Consider the following 24194-nt stretch of genomic DNA (forward strand, 5'->3'; position numbering starts at 1 on the left):
GTGCCTGGATACAGCCCTTAGCCGTGGTATATTGGCCATATACCACAAACCCCCGAGGCGCCTTATTGCTATTATAAACTGGTTATGTCCGTAACTAGAGCAGTAAAATCTGTTTTGTCATACCTGATATACCACGGCTGTCAGACAAACTGCATTCAGGGCTCGAACCACCCAGTTTATAATAAGGTTCAAAACATGCCGGCAAGCAGTGATTCCAAGATGGAGTATTTTAGTAAAAAAAACAAAAACAATAATGGCTGAAATCATAACATCATCATAACATCTTTGAAACAATTACAGCAGTGTTAGGCAACTAGATTCAGCCGTGGCCCAATTTTTGTCAGAGTGAATGGTCGGGGGGGAAGGAAAATAATAATAACTTGTACACTGCAAATTGACCACTACTAAGCCCAAAAAGACGTATTTCAAAATAACAATAATTTCATAGCTTGATTACATTGAGACACGATCACATGCCTCTTTTTTTATTTGTAGAAATACAGATTATATTTTTTTTTCTGAATTCTTTGTCTTTTTTTCCCCAAAAACTTTGGTGTGCCAAGAAAAACAAAAACAACATTTGGGGGCTGCTTGCTTGCTTACAGCATGTCACAAAATCCCTGTGACTGTGAAATTGATACTTTCAGTAAAATAAAATGAATATATCCTGTAAACACATATATGCTGTAAGTACGATAAGTGCTTAAGCTTGCAGGGGTTGCTAAATGCAAGTGCCATGAAGTATCGCTCTGTCTGTAGTCCTTTTAAGAACTTTGTCTTTCTAATACTTGTTTGTTTCTGGTTTGCTCCAAATAACTACGTTTAAGCATGCTGTGCGCTAACAGTGATGAGTAATACCTTGAGTGAGACAACATTCAAAAATACATTCAGAAGCGTATTTTGTGTTCAGAATAGCTCTTAACCTTTCAAATGTGGCCTGTAACAAAGGTTGGGAAAAAAAAACATAAAATACATCCAAGGCATTTGAGAAGTATACTCTGGAAAATAATTTAATGTAAACAAGCAAGCAAGGCAGCGTAGATGTGAAAATATGTAAGAAAGATTTTTGCGGAGATGATAGTTGTTGAAAATGTTGTTGATAGTTGTTGAAAATGTGTATTCTCCCTTGTAGTGAATTGTGTTGCCAGTTGAACCTAGGAAATATAATTGTTTTGGGTCTTCCGGGTCTTTTCATTTAGAATGACAGGAGTAAAGATATGTCACCAGGACAATTACAAGACAGTTGCTGAAAAGATAATTTTATCTCATGCAAGTCTGCATTTTAAAGGGTTTGAAGGTAGCTCTCTATTTGATGATTCATTTAATAATTTATGGAGTAATTTAACAATACTTTTTAATCTCTGGATGAACCTATTTAGATCCAGTTGCATAATGTATCAGTTCAATCATTGTGTATCCACAATACAAAGTGTGAATAAAAAATGTCTGCTGTCAGTAATTCATATCTTTGCCATCAATATTTGTCTAAATATTCTGATCGGCACTGGAGAAAATGGAGGGAAAACAGCAGCAAAAATATTGGCAGAGCGAACGGAAGTTTGACTAAAATAATCATAAAGTCAAAGTAAAACATTACACATACATTCTTAAATGTTTTTGCCTTGGAAAGGATAATAACGGAACATCACACAATTAATTTAAAAGAATTACATGTTGAAATATCAATGGATAAAGGGGCTTTTCAAAGGATAAACAGTTTGTTAAATGCCCCCATTTGGCTTAAATCAAATATCATTTCAAAGCCTGTGAGTAAGGCTTTTGCAAAAAAATATGAAATGTTAATTAAATAGCATGCCTGAATATTTTGTTAACATTTTTATCACCATGAAATGATATTATATACTTTCATAAAAATGTGATGCAATCAACAAAATATCAAAGCGTTCATCTAACTATAGCTGTTGTAATTTTATGTTAGTGAATTCTGATAATGTTTCCAGTTGTGTCATATTATGGATGTAGTTGGCAAATAGTGCATTTGAATACTATTTGGCAAACAGCTGCAAGGTGTTTGTGCTTGCACAAGCAGCTTGTTTTCCAAAAATGTCACATATTTATCTTACAGCAAATGAATAAACAAATAAATATAATTACAATTATGTGATCTAAAAAAAATCAATAAAATACATCTTTACAGATCATAAAGACAAAACAAAATGTCCCAATACTGGTTGTACTCCAACCTCTTGCCAAAGAAAGTATCTTTGTGGATATCACAAATATAATATCGTGGGCATCGAATAGAATATGTACAATCTCTATAGTGAGTAGTGTAATGTGAACATCATCAGTGCGTTTGTGCCTTGTGCACATTTATGCAATGAAGCCTTAAAGGGTTGTGTACAACAATTACTACTAAAATAGTGTACATAGAACTGGTTATCACATGTCCCTATATCCAATAGGGTTTATGGACACGAGCCATAATATTGACTATAATATTACATTCCTTTGAAATAAATATATTTAGCTGATCAACCTTAAAGCAAAACATGTCATCTGTTATCCACTGTAAATAACTAAGTCATTTGGGATGTAAATACAATACATGACATGTTAGATGAAATTGGGAATCTCTTATGCCACAAAAACAAATCAAATGCAACAAAAGAATATGGATGTCATAGTTTTGAACAAATTCAAGTGCGTTCTTTAAATCTGTAACAATCTCAATGATAATATAAGGTTGGCAATTAATATGCATTCCGTTCCCGAGTAAAAGATCAAAACAATCATTGACAAACTTAACCTTGAGTTAATGAGTGTGCGAATGCATGAGAACATGTGTGTACTTTAAGTGTGGTCCCGTGTGGCTCAGTTGGTAGAGCATGGTGTTTTCATCACCAGGGTTGTGGGTTCGATTCTCACAGGGGACCAGTACGGGAAAAAAATGTATGAAATGTATGCATTCACTACTGTAAGTCGCTCTGGATAAGAGCGTCTGCTAAATGACTAAAATGTAAGTCAAGTTGCCGCAAACATTCCCAACATGAAAAACTACAGGTGTTTTCTCAGCAAAAACTGTTGGAGCGTGGTCTGATAACCTTTTTTTCTCACTCTGCACTGCAGTGCTTCAAGAGGAGCCAGGTTATTCGGTTCTCACAAGTACCATTGGTGGTAACACCTAGCATATTGGGCATTCAACTCTGAACTCCAAGGCAGAGTAACCATTTATATGAGCAGTTCCAGTTTTGGCCTACTTGGATCCTGACCACCCTCTGCCCTCGTAAGCGCCTTCCCCGGTGGCAGAGTGGGGCGAGGGGGCACAGAGGTCTGAGTCAGTGTCGGATTCACCTTCTGCGATGTAGGGCCTTACTTTGGCGCAGCGGGCTACAACACTGAAGTAGCTGTTGTTCAGGAAGTCCAGATTTTCCTTGGACTGGGAGATGCTGAAGCCGCTGAACGAGCGCTCCAGTTCCTCGTGGTCCACCGAGGGGATAGAGATGGACGTGTCGCTGTCTGCCTTGCCCTCTCTATCCCCATCACCACTGCCACCACCGCTGTTGCGGTGGGACCCCCGATTGCTCCCACTGTGACCTCCAGATGAGCGCTCATGGGCCGGTGGAGGAGGGATGCGGACCAGGGAGGGATCCCCTACGGGGGAGGGGGAGTTCTCCTGGCTGCGCTGGTGTACCTCGCTGACGGGGTGCTGCTGCCAGGAGGTGGAGGGGGGGCAGTGGCCCCCTAGGCCAGAGCAGGCTGGTGGGGGGTCGAAGTTCTTCTGTCCTGCCGAGCTGTTGGAGCGGATGATTTTGGTGATGGAGCCACTCTTCTCCATGTGGTCCACGGGGCTGTGGTAGGGCGGTGCCGGGTCGGGCTCTTTGGACCCAAAGTAGGCGTCAGTCTCCGACTGGGGGATGCCCATGCGCTGGATGTAGATGTTCACCAAGAAGTCCAGCTTTCTTTCCATTGACATGACCTGCCCAGAAGGAAAGACACCATGACGTGGTGGAGAATTGGAAAGCCCAAGGGACAGACATGGACACAGTCAATACTGCCATTAATTTCTAAATGGTATACCTTACCTTTTTCTCCACTTTCCCCAAATGCCCCATCATGCTTGGGTCCTCCTCAACCCCCCCATCAGTGGTTCCTTTGGGACGGTCTTTATCTGTGATCGGAGTACCTCGACCAACAATCTGGTCAACTCTACCGATTCAAAACACAAAACGGGCAATGTCTAGAATAAAGCCAATAGAGTTTAATAAAACCTGTTTAAAATTGTTTAAAATTGTTTAAAATTGACACAGCTGGCACAGCAGGAAACATTTTTTAAATCAACCTTCAAAAGTTATGTCCACAATTGTAAAGAAAAAGGATGTATATAACCCCAGACTTTCTCTGATCCTATTGCAAGAGGTAGATGAGTGCAGGCTTAGAGAGGAGAGCACCACACACTCAGGTATAGCTCTCACCTGCCTAGCGCTGAGCACAGTGGGAGTGGGATGGGCACATGCATGGGATGGCATACGGAGAGATGGAGGAGGAAGACCGGGGGCCTTACAGGGTGCAGGGTTAGGGGCATCTTTTCTTTCAACTACTCATCATTGCCATTCATTGGCTCTCCCAGCAAGACAATACAGCAATACATGACTTTACGTTTGTATGCCTACTTAAAGCTGTTATAAGAATGACATAATACCTGTCTTAAGTGGGTATTACAGCTTCTAACAAAGGACGTAACACCCTATGAAGTTGCCAGGGATGGTAATATAGTCTGCTTTATAACATTGTTATGCCAGTTGTCAGAAGTGTAAAGCAAGTTGTCACAATCAGTCATGACAAGGGTTCTATGACTGCTATGACAAAGGTTCTGTACGCGTTCTGAAAGTAAAGTGTGAATCGAATGTTTACACTTCAAGGGAAGGTTGCTTCAAGTAAAGTGTCACTGAAAAATTGCTTGGACATATTGGATCAGCTATACTTATTGCCCCAAAGCACAGCCTGGTCTCAGACTAGAAGTAGCATAGCAAATGTAAATCCGGGATACTCAAATATGACTAGATTCAGGAAACTAGGCGAATGTCGCAAGTCATGACATAACAGGAGAGTCGTTTGAATGTAAAAACAATATATTTTTTTATCAAAATGTGTTTTTCTTGGCAGAAATGCGAACTTTCATGTGCCTTAATAACAAACTCGTATGCCATCTGTAAATATGAATAAAATTGTTAAATTACAAGCCTTGTTGGTTAAGCCACAGAAAAAGTTAGCAACCTTCCCACTAGCCATGATTGGCTGAGATAATGAGTGGGCTGGACATGTCAAGAGAGGAGTTCGGATTGGTCTCCCATAGAAGCTCGTCAGTCTGTGTTGGTAATTCTGTCGAACGCAGCTTTTTTTTAAAATGTATTGTGTGCAGCTGCATAAGTGTGGCTCTCCACTTTCTGGAGGATCACATTTTGAAATCAGTGGAATTCGAGTATGATAGCGAAAGAGATGGAGGAAAAACCTGTCTCCAGATTTCATCTTCAAACTAAGGGCAACCGTGGCATGGTATTCCTGACAGGGAGACGCATCCATGCACAATGATGTATACAGTTAAGATAGTCTAGCGTTTTCTAATTTTGACAGAAAGGGGTTTCATTTTAAGCTAACATTAGCTGGCTGGCTCCCTAGCTGATGTTATTATTCGTTTCCCAGAGCCGTTTGCTGTTCTAGTTAGAGCCTAATGTTAGCTAGCTAACATTGAATATGGTTGGTTAGCTCCCAGCACTGTGGCATTGTTGGCACTGTTCACTGTTGTTTGACTAGCTAACGTTAGCTGGCTGGCTCGTTAGCTAACATTATGTGTGTGAACTTACACTTTGTTTACCTAACTAGGTACAATGTTTACCTAGCTAGCAAGCTATATGTCTTAAGCTAAAGTGTACTGTTAGCTAGCTGGCTCCCTAGGTGACATTCTTTTCCCAGATCCGTGTGCTGTTCTAGTTAGAGCCTAATGTTAGCTAGCTAACATTGAACATGGTTGGTTAGCTCCCAGCACTGTTGCATTGTTGGCACTGTTTATTGTTTAACTAGCTAACGTTGGCTGGCTGGCTCGTTAGCTGACGTTACGTGACGTGTGTACAACACCCGCTGAATATGGCCGGTGTCAGTAAACGTCTGCAAAAAAGTTTAATTAAATTGTTGCCAGCAGAGCTAGTTAGGCTGTTTTCATGTTATCCAGAGGTTGTCACGGTTGTTGTAAGAGACGGACCAAGGCGCAGCATTTGTTGAGTTCAACATATTTATTTAAAGTGAAAACTTCTTTAACCAAAACAATAAACAAGCAACACAACGTGACTACGTGGTGACACAAGCACCAATACCAACAATATCCCACAAACACAGGTGGGAAAAATGGCTACCTAAATATGATCTCCAATTAGAGGCAACGATTACCAGCTGCCTCTAATTGGGAACCATACAAAACACCAACATAGAAATATTGAACTAGAACACCCCCTAGTCACGCCCTGACCTACTACACCATGAAACCAACTGGGGGGGGGGGGGGGGTGATTAGTGTCGGTGGCGGCTCCGGTGCAGGTCGTAGCCCCCGCCCAGACCCTGGATCCGGCCCTGGCACCGGGCTGAACGGCGTGCCTGGACTGGACACCGGCGCAGAGGAGGGCTCCAGCCATGGAGCTGGGTTGGACGTTGTGCCTGGACTGGGCACCGGTGCAGAGGAAGGCTCCGGCCATGGAGCTGGGTTGAGGGGTTGACTAGTGTCGGTGGCGGCTCCGGTGCAGGTCGTAGCCCCCGCCCAGACCCCGGATCCGGTCCTGGCGCCGAGCTGAACGCCGTGCCTGGACTGGGCATCGGCGCAGAGAAAGGCTCCGGCCTTGGAGCGGTACTGGATGCCATGCCTGGACCGGGCACCGACGCAGAGGAGGGCTCCCGCCATAGAGCTGGGTTGGACGCCGTGCCTGGACTGGGCACCGGCGCAGAGGAAGGCTCCGGCCATGGAGCTGGATTTGCCGCCATGCCTGGACTGCGCAACGGCGCAGAGGAAGGCTCCGGCCTTGAAGCAGTACTGGATGCCGTGCCTGGACCGGGCACCGGCGCATCTGAGGGCTCCAGCCATGGAGCTGGGTTGGACGTCGTGCCTGGACTGCGCACCGGCGCAGAGGAAGGCTCTGGCCTTGAAGCTGGGTTGGCTGCCGTGCCTGGACTCGGCACCGGCGCAGAGGAAGGCTCCGGCCTTGGAGCGGTATTGGACGCCGGCGCAGAGGAAGGCTCCTGCCATGGGAGCGGGACTGGACGCCGTGCCTGGACTGGGCACCGGCGCAGAGGAAGGCTCCGGCCATGGAGCGGAACTGGACGCTGTGCCTGGACTGGGCACCGGCGCAGAGGAAGGCTCCGGCCATGGAGCGGAACTGGACGCCGTGCCTGGACTGGGCACCGGCGCAGAGGAAGGCTCCGGCCTTGGAGCGGGACTGGACGCCGTGCCTGGACTGGGCAGCGGCGCAGAGGAAGGCTCCGGCCATGGAGCTGGGTTGGCTGCCGTGCCTGGACTGGGCACCGGCGCAGAGGAAGGCCCCGGCCTTGGAGAAGTACTGGACGCCGTGCCTGGACTGGGCACCGGCGCAGAGGAAGGCTCCGGCCATGGAGCGGAACTGGACGCCGTGCCTGGACTGGGCACCGGCGCAGAAGAAGGCTCCGGCCATGGCACCGGCGCAGGAAGCTCCGGGCCGTTGACCGTCACCGGAGGCTCCGGGCCGTTGACCGTCACCGGAGGCTCCGGGCCGTTGACCATCACCGGAAGCTCCGGGCCGTTGACCGTCACCGGAAGCTCCGGGCCGTTGACCGTCACCGGAAGCTCCGGGCCGTTGACCGTCACCGGAAGCTCCGGGCCGTTGACCGTCGCTGGAAGCTCTGGACTGTAAACCATCGCTGGAGGTTCCGGGCTGTAGAGGCACACTGGAGGCCTAGTGCGGGGAGCAGGCACAGGACGTACCGGGCTGGGGAAGCACACTGGAGGCCTGGTGCATGGAGCCGGCACAGGTGGCACCGGACTGTTGACACGCACTTCAGGAATGGTGCGGGGAGCTGGCACAGGACGTACCAGACTGGGGAGACGCACTGGAGGCCTGGTGCGTGGAGCCGGCACAGGTGGCACCGGACTGTTGGCACGCACTTCAGGAAGGGTGCAGGGAGCTGGCACAGGACTCACCAGACTGCTGACAGGCTCTTCAGGTCGAATGCCGTGCAGAACACCTACATAACATTTCTCTCCTCTCTCCCAACTTCTCCATTGCCTCCCTGACGGTCTCTGGCTCTTTAGGGTGAGTGCGGGGAGCTGGCACAGATGGCACCGGACTGGTGTCACGCTCTTCAGCACGCCTGCGCTGCAGCATACTCCTAGCCAAAACCTCTCTCCGGTATCCCTCATTGAACTCCTCCAGAGACTCCCATTCAGGCTCTGGCACTCTTTGCTGCTCAGCCGTTTGCCCCATGTGCCCCCCCCCAAAAAAAACAATCTTGTGGTTTCTGTGGCTCGCGGTCCCCGGCGTCGTCGCTGTCCTTCCTGCGTCCTCTGAAACTCCCGCCAAGGAAGGGTCTCGTGTCCTCCCATGATCTCCCATGTCCAAAACTCCTTTACCTCATGAACACGCTGCTTGGTCCTTGTGTGGTGGGATATTCTGTCACGGTTGTTGTAAGAGACGGACCAAGGCACAGCGTTTGTTGAGTTCCACATATTTATTTAAAGTGAAAACTTCTTTAACCAAAACAATAAACAAGCAACACAACGTGACTACGTGGTGACACAAGCACCAATACCAACAATATCCCACAAACACAAGTGGGAAAAATGGCTACCTAAACATGATCCCCAATTAGAGGCAACGATTACCAGCTGCCTCTAATTGGGAACCATACAAAACACCAACATAGAAATATTTAACTAGAACACCCCCTAGTCACGCCCTGACCTACTACACCATAGAAAACCAAGGGCTCTCTATGGTTAGGGCGTGACAGAGGTAAACAAATCATCGGCCAGAGCGTCAAGTCTGCGCTTCGAGAGCGAAACGAGATGGGTGGGTTCTAAAGCTTAGGGTGAGGGTGTGAACGATGCTTAATGGGTGTAGACAAAGAAGAGTTCTTCACTAGATAGCAAAACAGGCAATTTTCTCAAAAGTGAGTTTACAAGTTTCAAAGCAGAATTACTTTCCCGTTGTTCCTCAAATGCAGTGTTTGATATACCATTTTGTAGCTCTGAGTCTCTACTTTTATATAATGTCAAAAACATAATTTCAAATTTTGCTACATAAGACTGAATCCAGGTGGTATGGTATGGTTACATAAGACAGAAGGTTACTTAAGGCAAAAACGGGTTGGTCAGGTTGGAAAGGTGGGCGGATATCGCAATCGTCTTGCAACCCTAAGGTTGCGTGTTTTAATCTCACCACAGACAACTTTACCATTTACCATTTTAGCAACTTTTCAACTACTTAAAACTTCTTATGACTCAAATCCCGTTAACGGGATCGATTTGACAACATCCGGTGAAATGGCAGAGCGCCAAATTCAAAAAAAATGATTACAAATATTGAACTTTCATACATTCACAAGTGCAATACACCAAATTAAAGCTGAACTTCTTGCTTATCTAGCCACAGTGTCAGATTTCAAAAAGGCTTTACGGCAAAAGCAAACAATGCTATTATGTGAGGACAGCACCCCATCAAACAACACAGACAATCATATTTCATCCCGCCAGGTGTGACACAAAACTCAGAAATAACGATATAATTCATGCCTTACCTTTTGACGAGCTTCTTCTGTTTGCACTCCAATATGTCCCATAAACATCACAAATGGTCCTTTTGTTCGATTAATTCCGTCGTTATATATCCAAAATGTTCATTTATTTGGCGCGTTTTATCCAGAAAAAGACCGGTTACAACTCGCGCAACATGACTACAAAATATCTCAAGTTACCTGTAATCTTTGTCCAAACATTTGAAACAACTTTCCTAATACAACTTTAGGTATCTTTTAACGTAAATAATCGATCAAATTTAAGACGGGATAAACTGTGTTCAATACCGGAGGAAAACAAAGTGGAGAGTGCTTTTCAGGTCACGCGCCTCTATCAAAGAGTACACTTCTCTCAAGCGTCATTCTGAACAGGGCTACTTCTTCATTACACAAAGGAAAAACATCAACCAATTTCTAAAGACTGTTGACATCCAGTGGAAGCGATAGGAACTGCAGGCAACTGCCTTAGAATTATGGATTATCAATGAAAAAGCATTTAAAAATTTAAGAAAAAAAAACATTGAAAAAAAAAATCCTGGATGGTTTGTCCTCGGGGTTTCGCCTGCCAAATAAGTTCTGTTATACTCACAGACATCATTCAAACAGTTTTCGAAACCTTAGAGTGTTTTCTATCCAAATCTACCAATTATATGCATATTCTAGCTTCTGGGCCTGAATAGCAGGCAGTAAACTTTGGGCACACTTTTCATCCGGATGTGAAAATAGCGCCCTCAAGCCATAAGAAGTTAATACATTTTTAATACATCTGGAACCTCCTGGAATGTTTGCCATTTCCTTCTAACGAGATGGAAATTGTGAGAAAATTGGAAAACATATGAAAAACATGGCAGGATAATAAAAAGGAGGTGCGTGTATGATTAGCAAACTTTTTTGATGGCCTATTTACTCTGGTGGGCTGTTGGGTGTTTGCCAATGAGGGGTAGGCCTCAAGTTCTATTCTCTGCTATGATTTGTACTGTGCTGAGATTTGCTTGGCAACTCCTGACGCTGATGGTTTGTAAATGTGACCGACCGCCTTGATTCGGTCTTATGTAGCAAAATTTGAAATTGTGTTTTTTACATTCGATAAAAGCAGAGACACAGAGCTACAAAATGGTATATCATACACTGCATTATTTGTATTTATTTTTTACCCCTTTTTCTCCCCAATTTCATGGTATCTAATTGGAAGGTACAGTCTTGTCTCATCACTGCAACTTCCATATGGACTCGGGAGAGGCGAAGGTCGAGAGCCGTGCGTCCTCCGAAACACAACCCAACCAAGCCACACTGCTTCTTGACACAATACCCACTTAAGCCGGAAGCCAGCCGCACCAATGTGTCGGAGGAAACACCTGGCGACCATGTCAGCGTGCACTGCGCCCGGCCCGCCACAGGAGTTGCTAGTGCGCAATGGGACAAGGACATCCCTGCCGGCCAAACCCTCCCCTAATCCAGACGACGCTGGGCCAATTGTGCGCCGCCCCATGGATCTCCCGGTCGCGGCCAATGTAGCTACAACAAATTGGAATTGGTGACATGTAAGTTTGAAAATTCGTAACATAATGTACATTTAGCAAATTCGTAACACATAAAACAAATTGTAATTTGCAACATATCATACGAATTGGATGATGCACATCCACAGCTTAATACATACCATACAAACGTAACATATCATACTAAACGGAGTGTTACGGATTTACATACAGAATAATACTAAATGCTCTGAGACCAGGTTGTAAAGCACCATGAACCTTATAAAAACCATCCATAACATCTATGCAAGATTGAAAACTGACTGAGGCCTACTTATAAGAGGGTTGGCACTGAACTAGCCATTTTAAACATCTGAATAAGAGAGCAATATCCTAGAAAAAAAATATTCACAGAATGGCTCCTTGGTCAGGCAAAACATGCTTACCAAGATTAAGCGGCCAAGATTAGAAAACTATGCAACTTCTAAAATGTAGATTGTGCATCATGTGGCATGCTTCAATACACTTCATGCCAACATGCATCCAAAACCAAAGAATTTACTGTATTGTTCATAGGCGCCTCACAGGTCATAGGCTGTAAATGAATTTCGCTATCTTTACATATAAGCCCTTCACATTGTCAATGTGTTGCAGGCAATATCAATTAATCAAATGTATTTATAAAGACATTTTTACATCTGCAGCGCAAACCCTTTTTTGTTCGGCTACATGACTTGACTACTTACCCATGAGCTTCGCTTCTCCTATGTCCTACCGGAGCATTTAGCATATTCTTAACTATTGGATATACCATGTTAGTCTTCTTTTACTTTAATTCTACTTTCTATTAATAATCTAGTACGATTGTAGCAGTATAGTGCAAGGAAAATAAGAATTATACGTGTTGGATACACCGAGTGCACAAAACATTAGGAACATCTGCTCTTTCCATGACAGACTGACCAGGTGAATCCAGGTGAAAGCTATGACCCCTTATTGATGTCACTTGTTAAATCCACTTCAAATCAGTGTAGATGAAGGGGAGGATACAGGTTAAAAAATGATTGTTAAGTCTTGAGACAATTGAGACATGGATTGTGTATGTGTGCCATTCAGAGGGTAAATGGGCAAGACAAAAGATTTAAGTGCCTTTGAACATGGTATGCTAGTAGGTGCCAGGAGCACCGGTTTGAGTGTGTCAAGAACTGCAATGCTGCTGGGTTTTTCAAACTCAACAGTTTCCCGTGTGTATCAAGAATGGTCCACCACCCAAAGGACATCCAGCCAACTTAACACAACTGTGGGAAACATTGGAGTCAACATCAGCTTTCTACACCTTGTATAGTTCATGCCCCGACAAATTGGGCTGTTCTGGAGGTAAAAGCAGGTGCAACTCAATATTAGGAAAGTGTTCCTAATGTTTTGTACACTCAGTGTATGTGTATACACATGTGTATAAAGCTGATCAGCACTCAAAGGGCGTCAAAGAGACTTTGAATCACTGAGTTTGAGTAATTATTTGCTGAGAATAACTGAATAATTGCTGCAAGATGTTTGCTACTTTGATCAAGTCACTGCATCACATTGCGATATAGACACCGCTAGTCACACGTGTCACAGTAGGCCGAGTCAAAAAAAGGTTTCTCGCTGCTTGTCAAGAGAATAGATAATGAACTAAGGGATAAGCTCTTGATGAGAAAGATAGTCTGGTGAGGCCTAACCTAGGAGAGTTTTTTGGTGACTCTTTGGGTCCATCAGTTGAATACTTCTTATGGCGGGGAGTTGAGGGTCCAGGGGGACCAACAATCATATCTATCCTGGCAAAGTGAATAGAGAAGACACCAGCACAATGCAGGATGACGGCGCAACAAGGACCAGTCCGACAGGCACACATCAAATGAACGAAACCAAAACAACAGAACCAGGAGAAAAAAGACAAGGACAAATAAGTGAAAATATATTCCAAACATATTTGCCAATAGTAAAACAGCAAATCGCTGTTTTCATTTGGTAAATTAATCAGCCACTGTACTGTAGCTGTATGATATGACAGTGAAGCCATCATTTTAAGAAAGTGAGGAGATTTGAAAGTATTTTTTCTTCTTCTTCTAAGTAGGAATATATTTACATATATGTGGTACCATTTGTAAACTCACAACATATATTGTACTTATTTGACAACAACGCCCCTGAGATGAGACTGAATGCTCAAGATGTCGCCTTGTGTTATCCATGGTGGACAGACACTTACTATTGTTGTGTAATGCGTATAGACGTTGAATTCAGATTCAATGCGTTCTGACCTTTGGGGGAACAAAACTCACAACTCCATAATTGCAACAACAAAAAAATGGCTGGGTTCACTTGGTAAGAACAACCTCATGGAACATGAGCTTGGTCATAGGTGGGTTGTGTCTCTGGAAATTGGACCCTTTATGGTCTCTTAACATCATAAAATATGCATGGAGCAGGTCAGGCCAAATGCTAATTGGCTTGATAAGAGTTGTATTAACATGCATACAGGACAGTTAGAAAGAAACAGACTACATCAACGTTTCATTGAAATAACCACTTATCGTCACTGAATCCGTATAGTTGATCTTTTCTTGTAATTATTTGAGGTACAGTAGCCTATACAGTGATGTGGGTGGGACTCTGGAATATCATGAATTATCAATCATCCAATGAGTCCAGCCAACAGGGGCTGTTGTTTGCTCACGGCATTAGCAACATGCTATTTGGTTTAGGAATATTTGATTGACAGACTATCATAACATCGTCAACAATAGGTTTAAGGAATTGAATTTAGCTATGAATTGTGTGACAGCAAAGCATTTAGGTTGTTATTATAAAAGAGAATGTGTTCTCAGTATCTTACCTGGTTAAGTAAAAGTAACAATATTTTATTTGGCCACTGATTTTTTGTATTTATTGTTGGACATAAAAGACTGTAAAAACACCAGAAAATCAGCTCCAAGTGATTTCCTTTTGGAAATCTGTTTCAAAGTATTCCCACGCATCATAGAGAGATACAGTATATGTGATTGTCTACACATTTGTTGTAATTACACTACTGTTCAAAAGATTGGGGTCAATTAGAAATGTCCTTGTTTTTTAAAGAAAAGCACATTTTTTGTCCATTAAAATTACATCAAAATGATCAGAAATACAGTGTAGACATTGTTCATGTCCTAAAAGACTATTGTAGCTGGAAACGGCAGATTCTTTATGGAATATCTATATAGGCGTACAGAGGCCCATTTTCAGCAACCATCACTCCTGTGTTCCAATGGCATGCTGTGTTAGCTAATCCAAGTTTATCATTTTAAAAGGCTAACTGATCATTAGAAAACCCTTTTGCAATTATGTTAGCACAGCTGAAAACTGTGCTGGCCTTCTAGTTGAGTATCTGGAGCATCAGCATTTGTGGGTTCGATTACAGGCTCAAAATGGTCAGAAACAAAGAACTTTCTTCCAAAACTCATCAGTCTATTCTTGTTCTGAGAAATGAAGGCTATTCCATGCGATACATTGCCAAGAAACTGAAGATCTCGTACAACACTGTGTACTACTCCCTTCACAGAACAGCGCAAAACTGGCTCTAACCAGAATAGAAAGAGGAGTGGGAGGCCCTGGTGCACAACTGAGCAAGAGGACAAGTACATTAGAGTGTCTAGTTTGAGAAACAAACGCTGCACATGTCCTAAACTGGCAGCTTCCTTAAATAGTTCCCGCAAAACACCAGTCTCAACGTCAACAGTGAAGAGGCGACTCCGAGATGCTGGCCTTTGGGATGCTGATCATGGTCTCTGATTATTCTGACACTGTCTTTAAGGCCCTCGATTAGATCAATGCAATCAGTGATCGATATAGAGGGGGACTGGAGGGCCTTCATGGTAAAATCACTGATATCACACAACTTCGCAAATTCTTCAACATCCTTTCTCAAAAAAAATTTAACAGTGAGCTTTGTTTGGACATTTAGCTAACTAGCTAACGGTGAGTAGCCTACACAGTGTAGCCTAGCCTACACAGCGATAGCTACTGTTTACTGCATATTGTATCAGTGCGAAGTGAACCCACCCATTATTTTGAAATTGATAAGATTATAGTTTTTTTAACAACTTCCTTTTACTGTTTTTTCCAGGTAAATAATCAAGCATAATTCAAATTCAATACATAGCCCTAAATTAAATAGATTTTATGTACAGCACTAGATTTTATATAAGAAGTCCTTGAGTGTCCTGAAAGGCATCTGCCAAATACAATTTATTATTATTATTGTCAATACATATCCCTTTTGTTTTCCCACCCCTATCCCACTGCTATGCATGTTTAGGCCAGTGCTTGACTTGGACTGAAATAGGTGCCGGTACCGTTTATATTTAGGTGCAGAAACTCCTCAATACTTTTGAGCTAATATTCTATAGGAGGTGCAAGAAGTCAAGCAGAAGAAAAAGGTACTCAGTTCCGGTGAGCTTCTGCCCAAGTCAAGTACTGTGCTTAGGTTAAAATACAAATAATACTGACAAGTAGAGCATAATTATTATTATTTTTAATATATTTTTTGCTTAATCTGATTGGGTGGGCTTGGCTCCCCAGTGGGTGGGCCTTCGCCCACCCACGCCCACCCATACCTACGCCCCTGTGGAACACTCAGGAACACTCAAAACCTCTGGCAAAGCCATTCTGGTGTGTCTTTGGCATTTAAATCAAATGAAATTTTATTGGTCACATACACGTGTTTTAACAATGTTATTGCAGGTGTAGCCAAATGCTTGTGGAACGTACAGTGTTTTAACTATTTGAGGATATGAAATACACAGACAATCATAATAGCAGTCAAAATAGTACCGGCACCTATTTCAGTCCAATTGACTGGGAAGTTTGTCAGGATCAGAAGAAATATGAAAGTAGCAAAGCACAGGTAAAAAGTTAGAAGAAAACCCACCGTAGTCTTCTGAAAACCTAACCCTGGGATAGAGTTAACATTTTTAGCAGGACAATTACACATATTTTAATGCCACACCTTTGAATGGCTTTCCATGAGGTGTTGATTGTTCCTGAGTGGTTCAGTCTGAGTTCTGACTTAAATCTGCTTGAAAATCAGAGACAAGGTTTGAATATTGCTGTCCATCAATGATTCCCAACTAAATGTACTGAGCTTGAGCAATTTTGATGTATTGTGAAGGTTGGTAGAATATTTTCAAAATTATTCACAGTTGTAATGGTTTCCAAAGGTGCTTCCACCAAGTATTACCCCTGCGGTGTGAAGACATACGCAATCAATACAGGTCTCAGAGAGAGAGAATAGGAGGGAGGTTATCTTGCCTGGACTGGAGATTTTTGATGCGGGCCAGCATGTCCAAGTGGCCGGCTGAATACTGCTCTATGACATCCATCACGTCGTACGGCCGCAGGCTCTCTTTGAACTTCCTCTTGGAGACCATGAACCTCATAATGCTGAGGAGAGAGACGTTTGAGATATGAACACAACCTCAATAGGATATTTTAATGGGACATTTCATAGATCATTATATTGGGTTGGGGACAACTATGTGGGCCATGAGATATCTCAATTCAACTGTCTACATGTCTGTATAACAGTGTAAACCGATTTTCCCAGATTGAGATTGAAGAGCTGGAGGGTGATATGAATATCCCAAGCTTGAATATACCAGTGCTGGGTAAAATAAATCATACAGATAATGAGAGATAGAGATTGACCTGACCTAGACAAACTCTGAAAGACAAAACTTATCTTGGCTTACCAAATGGACCTGATAGTGACCTTGAGTCCGGGAGTTAGGTCCTGAGGGACAAACTCACAGTGGCAGCTCTTATTGTCGTCTGCTATGTCCTCTCCAGGGAGGCTGGCTTCTACGAAACACAACAAGCACACGGGAGCTCCGGTGTTAGCGTGTTCCTGTGGCATGGGCCGGATGGAAACACTGAACTGTCACCTGCACTCTCCCCTAACCTTGACTCATTCAGTCTTTAAGGATGTCAGTCTGCATGGAACCAAGCGAAGGCACGGCTATTAACTTGCACAGCCCAGGGTTATAGTGTGGGATTGGGCGTCGAATCGAGGGCAGGTTAATGGCAGTGTCGGTTCATCTCATTGGCTGATGCAGGATAAGGAAAAGGAAAGAGGTGGGGGGGGGGATTGGGAGGAAGGGGGGACATAGCGGTACCAGTTTCTGAGGTTAATGGCTTCACCTGACTACTGTGGCCCAAAAATATTAAATACGGAGGCGTGACGTGGCGTGCCGAAGCCAGTGTGCTCTTATCTTAAGCTATGCTAGCAGCTAGCATCGTTGTGCATGACACTGAGACAGTCAGCAGACAGGCCACTGCAGTGGACCACAGCCTCATCAATCTGCAGTTTGAGACACTTGAGTTCAAGGTGTAGGCCTATTCAGAGTGGGATACAGAGAAAGTCGTTAAAGTATTTCAAACTGCTGAATGCCTATTATGGCAGAAGGGGGACAATGTGCCTATATGAGGTTCAATGCAGAGACGTAACAGTACAAAACATGGATGTTCAATAAGCACCTATATATAAGCCATAGCAGGACAGCTAACTCTGCAATCAATATATCTAGCTATATCTTGAAGTAAACTTAATAGTGGAAACAGTGTAACACTGTAAATCGGTCCTACTGTATATAATTCATTATATTAGGCATTAAATATACTCCTTTCAATATCAAACTTTTTTATGTGTGGCTGAGTTACTGGATTTATTGTAAATTTGACTGGCAGGGGGGAGCCGAGAAGGAGTTTGGATATTGGCTTGTGTAGTCACACATTTAACTTTCAATTACTGTAATAGTTGCTTTTCTATTTTTGGGATCTAAAGGCCAGACTCAAGTTGGTAGCAATTTGCATCAGTGAAATAGGAGGTTCAGACTGGTGCCAAGGCTGGGTAAATCTTTCCCTATATATTTCAATGTCGGTGTTGTATTTGAGATGGTAATGATTTATCCCTTTTCAAGACCATAATGGTTTTATGGTGTGTAAGAGGCTTTGTTCATCTTTGGTTCTGTGTATCTAGTGTATGTAGTATGTGTATCTAGCATAATCAAGTATGTCTCTGAGCTCAAATATGTGAACTCTGAGCGTAAGAAATTTGACGTAGATATCTGTATTGACAAATAAAGAGCTTGAACTTGCCTGAAGGTGTCAATAATTTTGGGCCACAGCATTGACCTATCCCAGTTTCACTCCAACAGACAAAAACATTGTGCGCCTAATGCCAACCAAAATACAGAGCCGTGAAACTGCATCACGTCTTCCCCCAACATGGCTTCCATTTTAAGGGGAGGGGATCTAGTGTCACGGTTCTATAGTGCTGTGCTTCAAAGGCCCTTAGTGGGCACTGAAGGCCAACTGACAGAGATCAGACAGCTTCCTTCATGCAGGTTAGAATGCAACAGCGGCAGCCATTTTGAGTTGAGTGCATGGCTTTCGGGCTGCTTGCTTGTAGTTGGGCTATTATGAAAATGATGGGGCCCACCCATTACTGTGCTCATGGAATGGGTCTACAGTTGGGCATGCATTATATTGCTTCAATCATTTAAACACTTGTTTTTATTCATTTTGATCTGGTGGCCATCCCCCAAGCAGACATGGGATTTGTTTCTTACTGATTAACCCCTCAATTGCTGCAAAAGAGGTGGAGAGGAGAAGGAAAAGACAATAAAATAAACCTGGTTAAATTATGGGATAAAATCATAATACAATCACCAAAAAAACAGGCTTATTAGGAAACTGTATACAATATCATGATGTAAAGAACCCGAGGGCTGTGGTGATATCCAGTTGTCTCAGTGGGTATCTTGTCATGTATTACAGAACCTCTCTGAAGGTACAATGCAATAAGGACTGCAGGGGTATTGGCCAGATCTGCATCGTGAAAGGGAGGGGTGATAAGTAAAAATGATGGGCATCAAATGTAGTTTGGTACAGTAATTAGTGGAATGGACTGAAGAAGAAAGGACTGCAGCAACAGGTTTTAATAACCCCTTAAGAAATACGCAAAATCCATTACAATGCAAAACATAGGCGCTTACATTTCCTTATGATTAGGGTATTCACAGAATGTGTTACCAAGATTTTCATACTGGTTGCAGTCACTTATTCTAATGTCAAATTGTGAAAAGGAATGTTGTGACAATGGTCATTTGACAGTGAAAACCCTACACTGTCATGCAGCAACCAGTGACAATGCTGTGGAAATATGCATCGGATGTTAAATAAGTTAGCTAGCAAACTCAATCAAAATATCCCTCTGAAAACAAGGTTCCAAAGCCGTTTAAGCTATGGCTTCATATGAACATGACCCAACTGATACAGTATCAAAATGAGGCTAAAGCAGCAACTCTGTAACACTGCCAACATATTTAGAAGTATACACATTGGTATATTTGTCAGATTTGAATTAATTCCACTGCTCAGATATGACAAGATGTGATATATTGTACAATAGTCAAATAGTGCCAAATCAGTATATTCAAAAGTCTTTCCCCAAAGGATGGATCAATCTAATGTCACACACTTGAACATATTATGTGCATAGTGTTACAATTATGAAACATATTTGTAGGTTTTGTCATAAATGATCAGTAGGTTTCTCACAACTGCACTTTGTAATATGTAAGCATGTAGGATCTTTTGTTTTCCAAAGGTGTGCAGTTGAAGATTATTCCCAAGTCACAACTGGTTGCTGCATTAGAGTTATGGGCAGTGGAAATCAGTAAATGCATAATGCCTTCATAAGGCTGCCATAGAAATGGCATAAGGCCTGCTACAGTATACCATTACATGTAAGCCATGATGGCATTATGAAGTGGCAAAACATACAATCAGATTAAAATGTCTTACAGTTCTCGCTTTGTAAGTGTTATGTCACTTTGCAAAATGGTAATGACATATCATGACAGGTTTTATGTCATAATTTTGACACTATAATTGGTCATGATCATGTTATAGAGGCATCATGTCAGGCTAACTGAAATGTAACAGTTTACTTGAGTCCTATAAAGTATTTTTTTTGCTAGCCTGGGAATCCAAAATGAATTGCTCTGTTTTACCAAGCTAATAATTAGCATGACGTAACAGACATATCAACAGAGGTCAGTAACAGTCATTACTATAAACTGACGGATGGTTATGGCTTGTTACTGGGGTTGAGATGATATCATAACCATGCTACTAAATGATTGCTGTAATTTAGCCAAATAATTTTGCAACAGTTATCAGCTAATGGCATGAGACTGAAATCAATGAGACTGATATGTGCACAATACTGATTACATGCACACTTGGTTTTTGGCACTAATTTAACTCCATATAATGACTTTAGAAAATTGTTTTAAGCATCATTTAGCATTATTTTGATCTGGTTGATCACCAGAACTCATGTGAGAAATCAGACTTTGACTGATTTTTTTCTCATTTCATGTCCAAATTCTCCCAAAATGTCTAAAACTCCAGCAAACATTCAACCTCAAATGTTGTTTTTTGCCATCATTGTAAGCCTGCCACACACACACACTATACGATACCTTTATTAAACATAAGAATGAGTGTGAGTTTTTGTCACAACTCGGCTCGTGAGAAGTGACAAATAACTCTTATAGGACCAGGGCACAAATAAAGCAACTTTATTGAGCTACACCAGGTTTTCCCAAACCCCCCAGGGGTACGAGCAAAGCCGTCGGGGGCACGCCAAATAAAAATGTGATTCACATTCATTTTTTTTTTAAACAAAAAGCAAAACAATAATTTATTTTTATTCACATTTTCAAACAGTCCATTTCTATTTTCCAACGGGGTTATACATTTGGGGAAGGGTTTTTTTCTCGCCTGAGTAGCCTCGTTTCACTGCCAAAAATAAAGTGAAACAATCTAGTGTTCAGCAAAATAACAACACAATGTCAAATACAGGTAGCCTAGTCAAATAATGAACATCCGATCAAATTAACCGTTACTCTCTCGCGGGAATTCCACTAACGATCCGTATGTAGCCAAACGTAGCTGCTGCTCATTCCGTTTGCTGGGAAATTGATAAATGGTTAAAAAAAGTAAGGCCCGCGTCCATAGAGACACATACCAGCTCTACTGGTAGTACTGCTACTACCAGCAGTACTACACCTGCGCCTGTCGACGACACAAGTTGTTCTGCTTCCACGAGCACATCCAATGCTTGCATCAGTAATTATACATATGTTGTTTGCCCAGCTAGCATGGACACTGACAGTTGTGAATCTGGTGCAGCCGATGAGCTACTGCCCCCTTACCCGGGAAAGCACCAAACAACAGACAGGGATGTTGGTCCATCGAAGAGGCGCACATATGATGAGAACTAAATAGATTTGGGGTTCACTTATATTGGAAGTAGTGCCTTTCCTCAGCCACAGTGTGTTATATGTGCAAAAGTACTATCTCACAACTCGATGAAACCTTCACTCTTGCGCAGATATTTAGAAACAAAACATGCCAATTTGAAACTAAGCCACAGGAGTTTTTTGAGCGAGAATTAAGACAACTTTCGAGTAGTAAGTCATGTATAAAATTAACTGATACCATTAATAAGAAGGGACTAGAAGCGTCTTATATGGTAAGCTGCCAAGTAGCTAGGACAGGCAAGCCCCATGCTATTGTGGAGGACTTAATTCTTCATGCTGCCGCAGATATGGCTGGGACAATGCTGGGGGAAATGGCCAAAGAAACTATACAAACAATGTCTTCATCAAACAACACTGTTTCACGACGCATCAGTGACATGGCAGGAGATGTTTTGAAACAATTACTGCTTTGCATACAAGCCAGTGAATTATATGCGTTACAGCTGGATGAGTCAACAGACGTGGCGGGCCTGGCACAGCTCCTGGTATATGTCTGTTACGTTTATGGGGGGGGGTCAATTAAGGAAGGCATCCTCTTCTGCAAACCACTGGAAACCAGGACAACAGGAGAGGATATTGGACAGCTTTGTGACATCAAATGGCCTTTGGTGGTCAAGATGTGTTGGCATCTGTACTGATGGCGCAAAAGCCATGACAAGGAGACATAGTGGAGTGGTAACGTGCGTGCAAGCAGTTGCTCCCGATGCCACTTGGGTACACTGCAGCATCCACCGAGCGGCTCTTGCTGCCAAGGGAATGCCTGACAGCTTGAAATAAGTTTTGGACACTACAGTGAAATGGTCAAATTTGTTAAAGCAAGGCCCCTGAACTCTTGTGTATTTTCTGCACTATGCAATGATATGGGCAGCGACCATGTAACACTTTTACAACATACAGAAGTGCGCTGGTTATCAAGGGGCAAAGTACTGACACGTTTTCATTACTGACCATAATTTTTTTGCATGATGACAAGTTTCTCACACGACTGGCCTATCTGGGTGATGTTTTTTCTCGCCTGAATGATCTGAATCTAGGATTACAGGGAATCTCCGCAACTATATTCAACGTGTGGGACAAAATTCAGGCTATGATTAAGAAGTTGGAGCTCTTCTCTGTCTGCATTAACAAGGACAACACACAGGTCTTTCCATCATTGTATGATTTTGTTTTTTGTGTGCAAATGAACTCAATGTCAAATGTGATATAGCGAAGCACCTGAGTGAGATGGGTGCGCAATTACGCAGGTTATTTCCCGAAACGGAAGGGACAAACAACTCGATTCGTTATCCCTTTCATGCCCTGCCTCCAGTCCACTTACCGATATCTGAACAAGAGAGCCTCATCGAAATTGCAATTGAATTTAATCAGAAGTCACTGCCAGATTTCTGGATTGGGCTGCGCTCAGAGTATCCTGCCTTGGCAAATTGCGCTGTTAAGACACTGATGCCCTTTGCAAGCACATACCTATGTGAGAGTGGATTCTCGGCCCTCACTAGCATGAAAACTAAATACAGGCACAGACTGTGTGAAAAATGATCTAAGACTGAGACGCTCTCCAATACAACCCAACATTGCAGAGTTATGTGCATCCTTTCCAGCACACCCTTTTCATTAACCTGTGGTGAGTTATTCACAATTTTCAATGAACAAATAAGGTTTTATATGTAAGATGGTTAAACAAAGAGCAAAATTATTGATTATTATTATATAATTATTGTGCCTGGTCCTATAAAAGCTCTTTGTCACTTCCCACGAGCCGGGTTGTGACAAACTCACACTCATTCTTATGTTGAATAAAGGTATCGTATAGTGTGTGTTTGGCAGGCTTACAATGATGACAAAAAACAACATTTGAGAGTGCGCTGACCCTGGTGCTAGAGGAGGTACGCAGCTGGAGGTCAAATGTTGGAAGGGGTACGGGACTATAAAAAGTTTGGGAACCACTGAGCTACACAATACATTTTAGACACTTTGGGAGAATTTGCACATGAAATTAGAAAAATCTGTCTAAATCTGATTACTCACATGAGTTCTGGTGATTAGTAGTGACAGTACATGGTTTATGATGAGTAAAGTAAATCAAACAGACAACATGAAGATGATGCCATTGCCAGCAAATAAAAATAGACGTTATCCTGTATTATATTCTAACTTCTTTACAGCTGTTTGCCAAATGGAAAAAAAAATAATAATAATTCCAAACATGGGCCGGGTTCTCAGACACAGATTAAGCCTAATCCTGGACTGGAAAGCACTTTAAATGGAGATTCTCTATTGAGCACGCTTTTTAGTCAGGGACTGGGCTTCTGTATCTGGGAAATCAGTCCAAAAAGCATACCAAACCAAAAACAAAACATGAAAGCATATATGTACATGAGGTAATAAATCCCTTTATATATTGCTTATTGGTGTGTTGATCGTGGATGTTGAAACAAGCATCTCTCTTTGCCTGACCTGGTGAGCTCTTCTGTCTGAATTCTTCATCCTGCATCTCAATCAGCACTTTAGCCCACCGTCAAATAGAGAAACGAAA

The 24194-nt window shown here is 42.7% G+C and overlaps 1 protein-coding gene across 5 annotated transcripts in view; it reads right to left on the minus strand.

The window, feature by feature from the left end:
• Positions 1-2912: 2912 nt before the first annotated feature.
• LOC115208352 (potassium voltage-gated channel subfamily KQT member 2-like) overlaps positions 2913-24194 on the minus strand; it is a 99733-nt gene continuing 78451 nt past the window's right edge. For 2 of the 5 annotated variants that reach the window (XM_029776325.1, XM_029776324.1), the window contains exons 12-17: positions 24116-24163; positions 18899-18916; positions 17021-17129; positions 16581-16712; positions 4047-4170; positions 2913-3940 (exon numbers count right to left, since the gene is read on the minus strand). In XM_029776325.1, coding sequence (XP_029632185.1) covers positions 3218-3940; positions 4047-4170; positions 16581-16712; positions 17021-17129; positions 18899-18916; positions 24116-24163 — 1154 coding nt within the window. In that variant the 3' untranslated portion in view covers positions 2913-3217. The remainder of the gene's footprint in view (positions 3941-4046; positions 4171-16580; positions 16713-17020; positions 17130-18898; positions 18917-24115; positions 24164-24194) is intronic. The other 3 variants (XM_029776328.1, XM_029776327.1, XM_029776326.1) reach the window with 2 other exon arrangements.

This window comes from Salmo trutta, chromosome 14 (assembly GCF_901001165.1).
Source record: "Salmo trutta chromosome 14, fSalTru1.1, whole genome shotgun sequence".
Classification (NCBI taxonomy): domain Eukaryota; kingdom Metazoa; phylum Chordata; class Actinopteri; order Salmoniformes; family Salmonidae; genus Salmo; species Salmo trutta.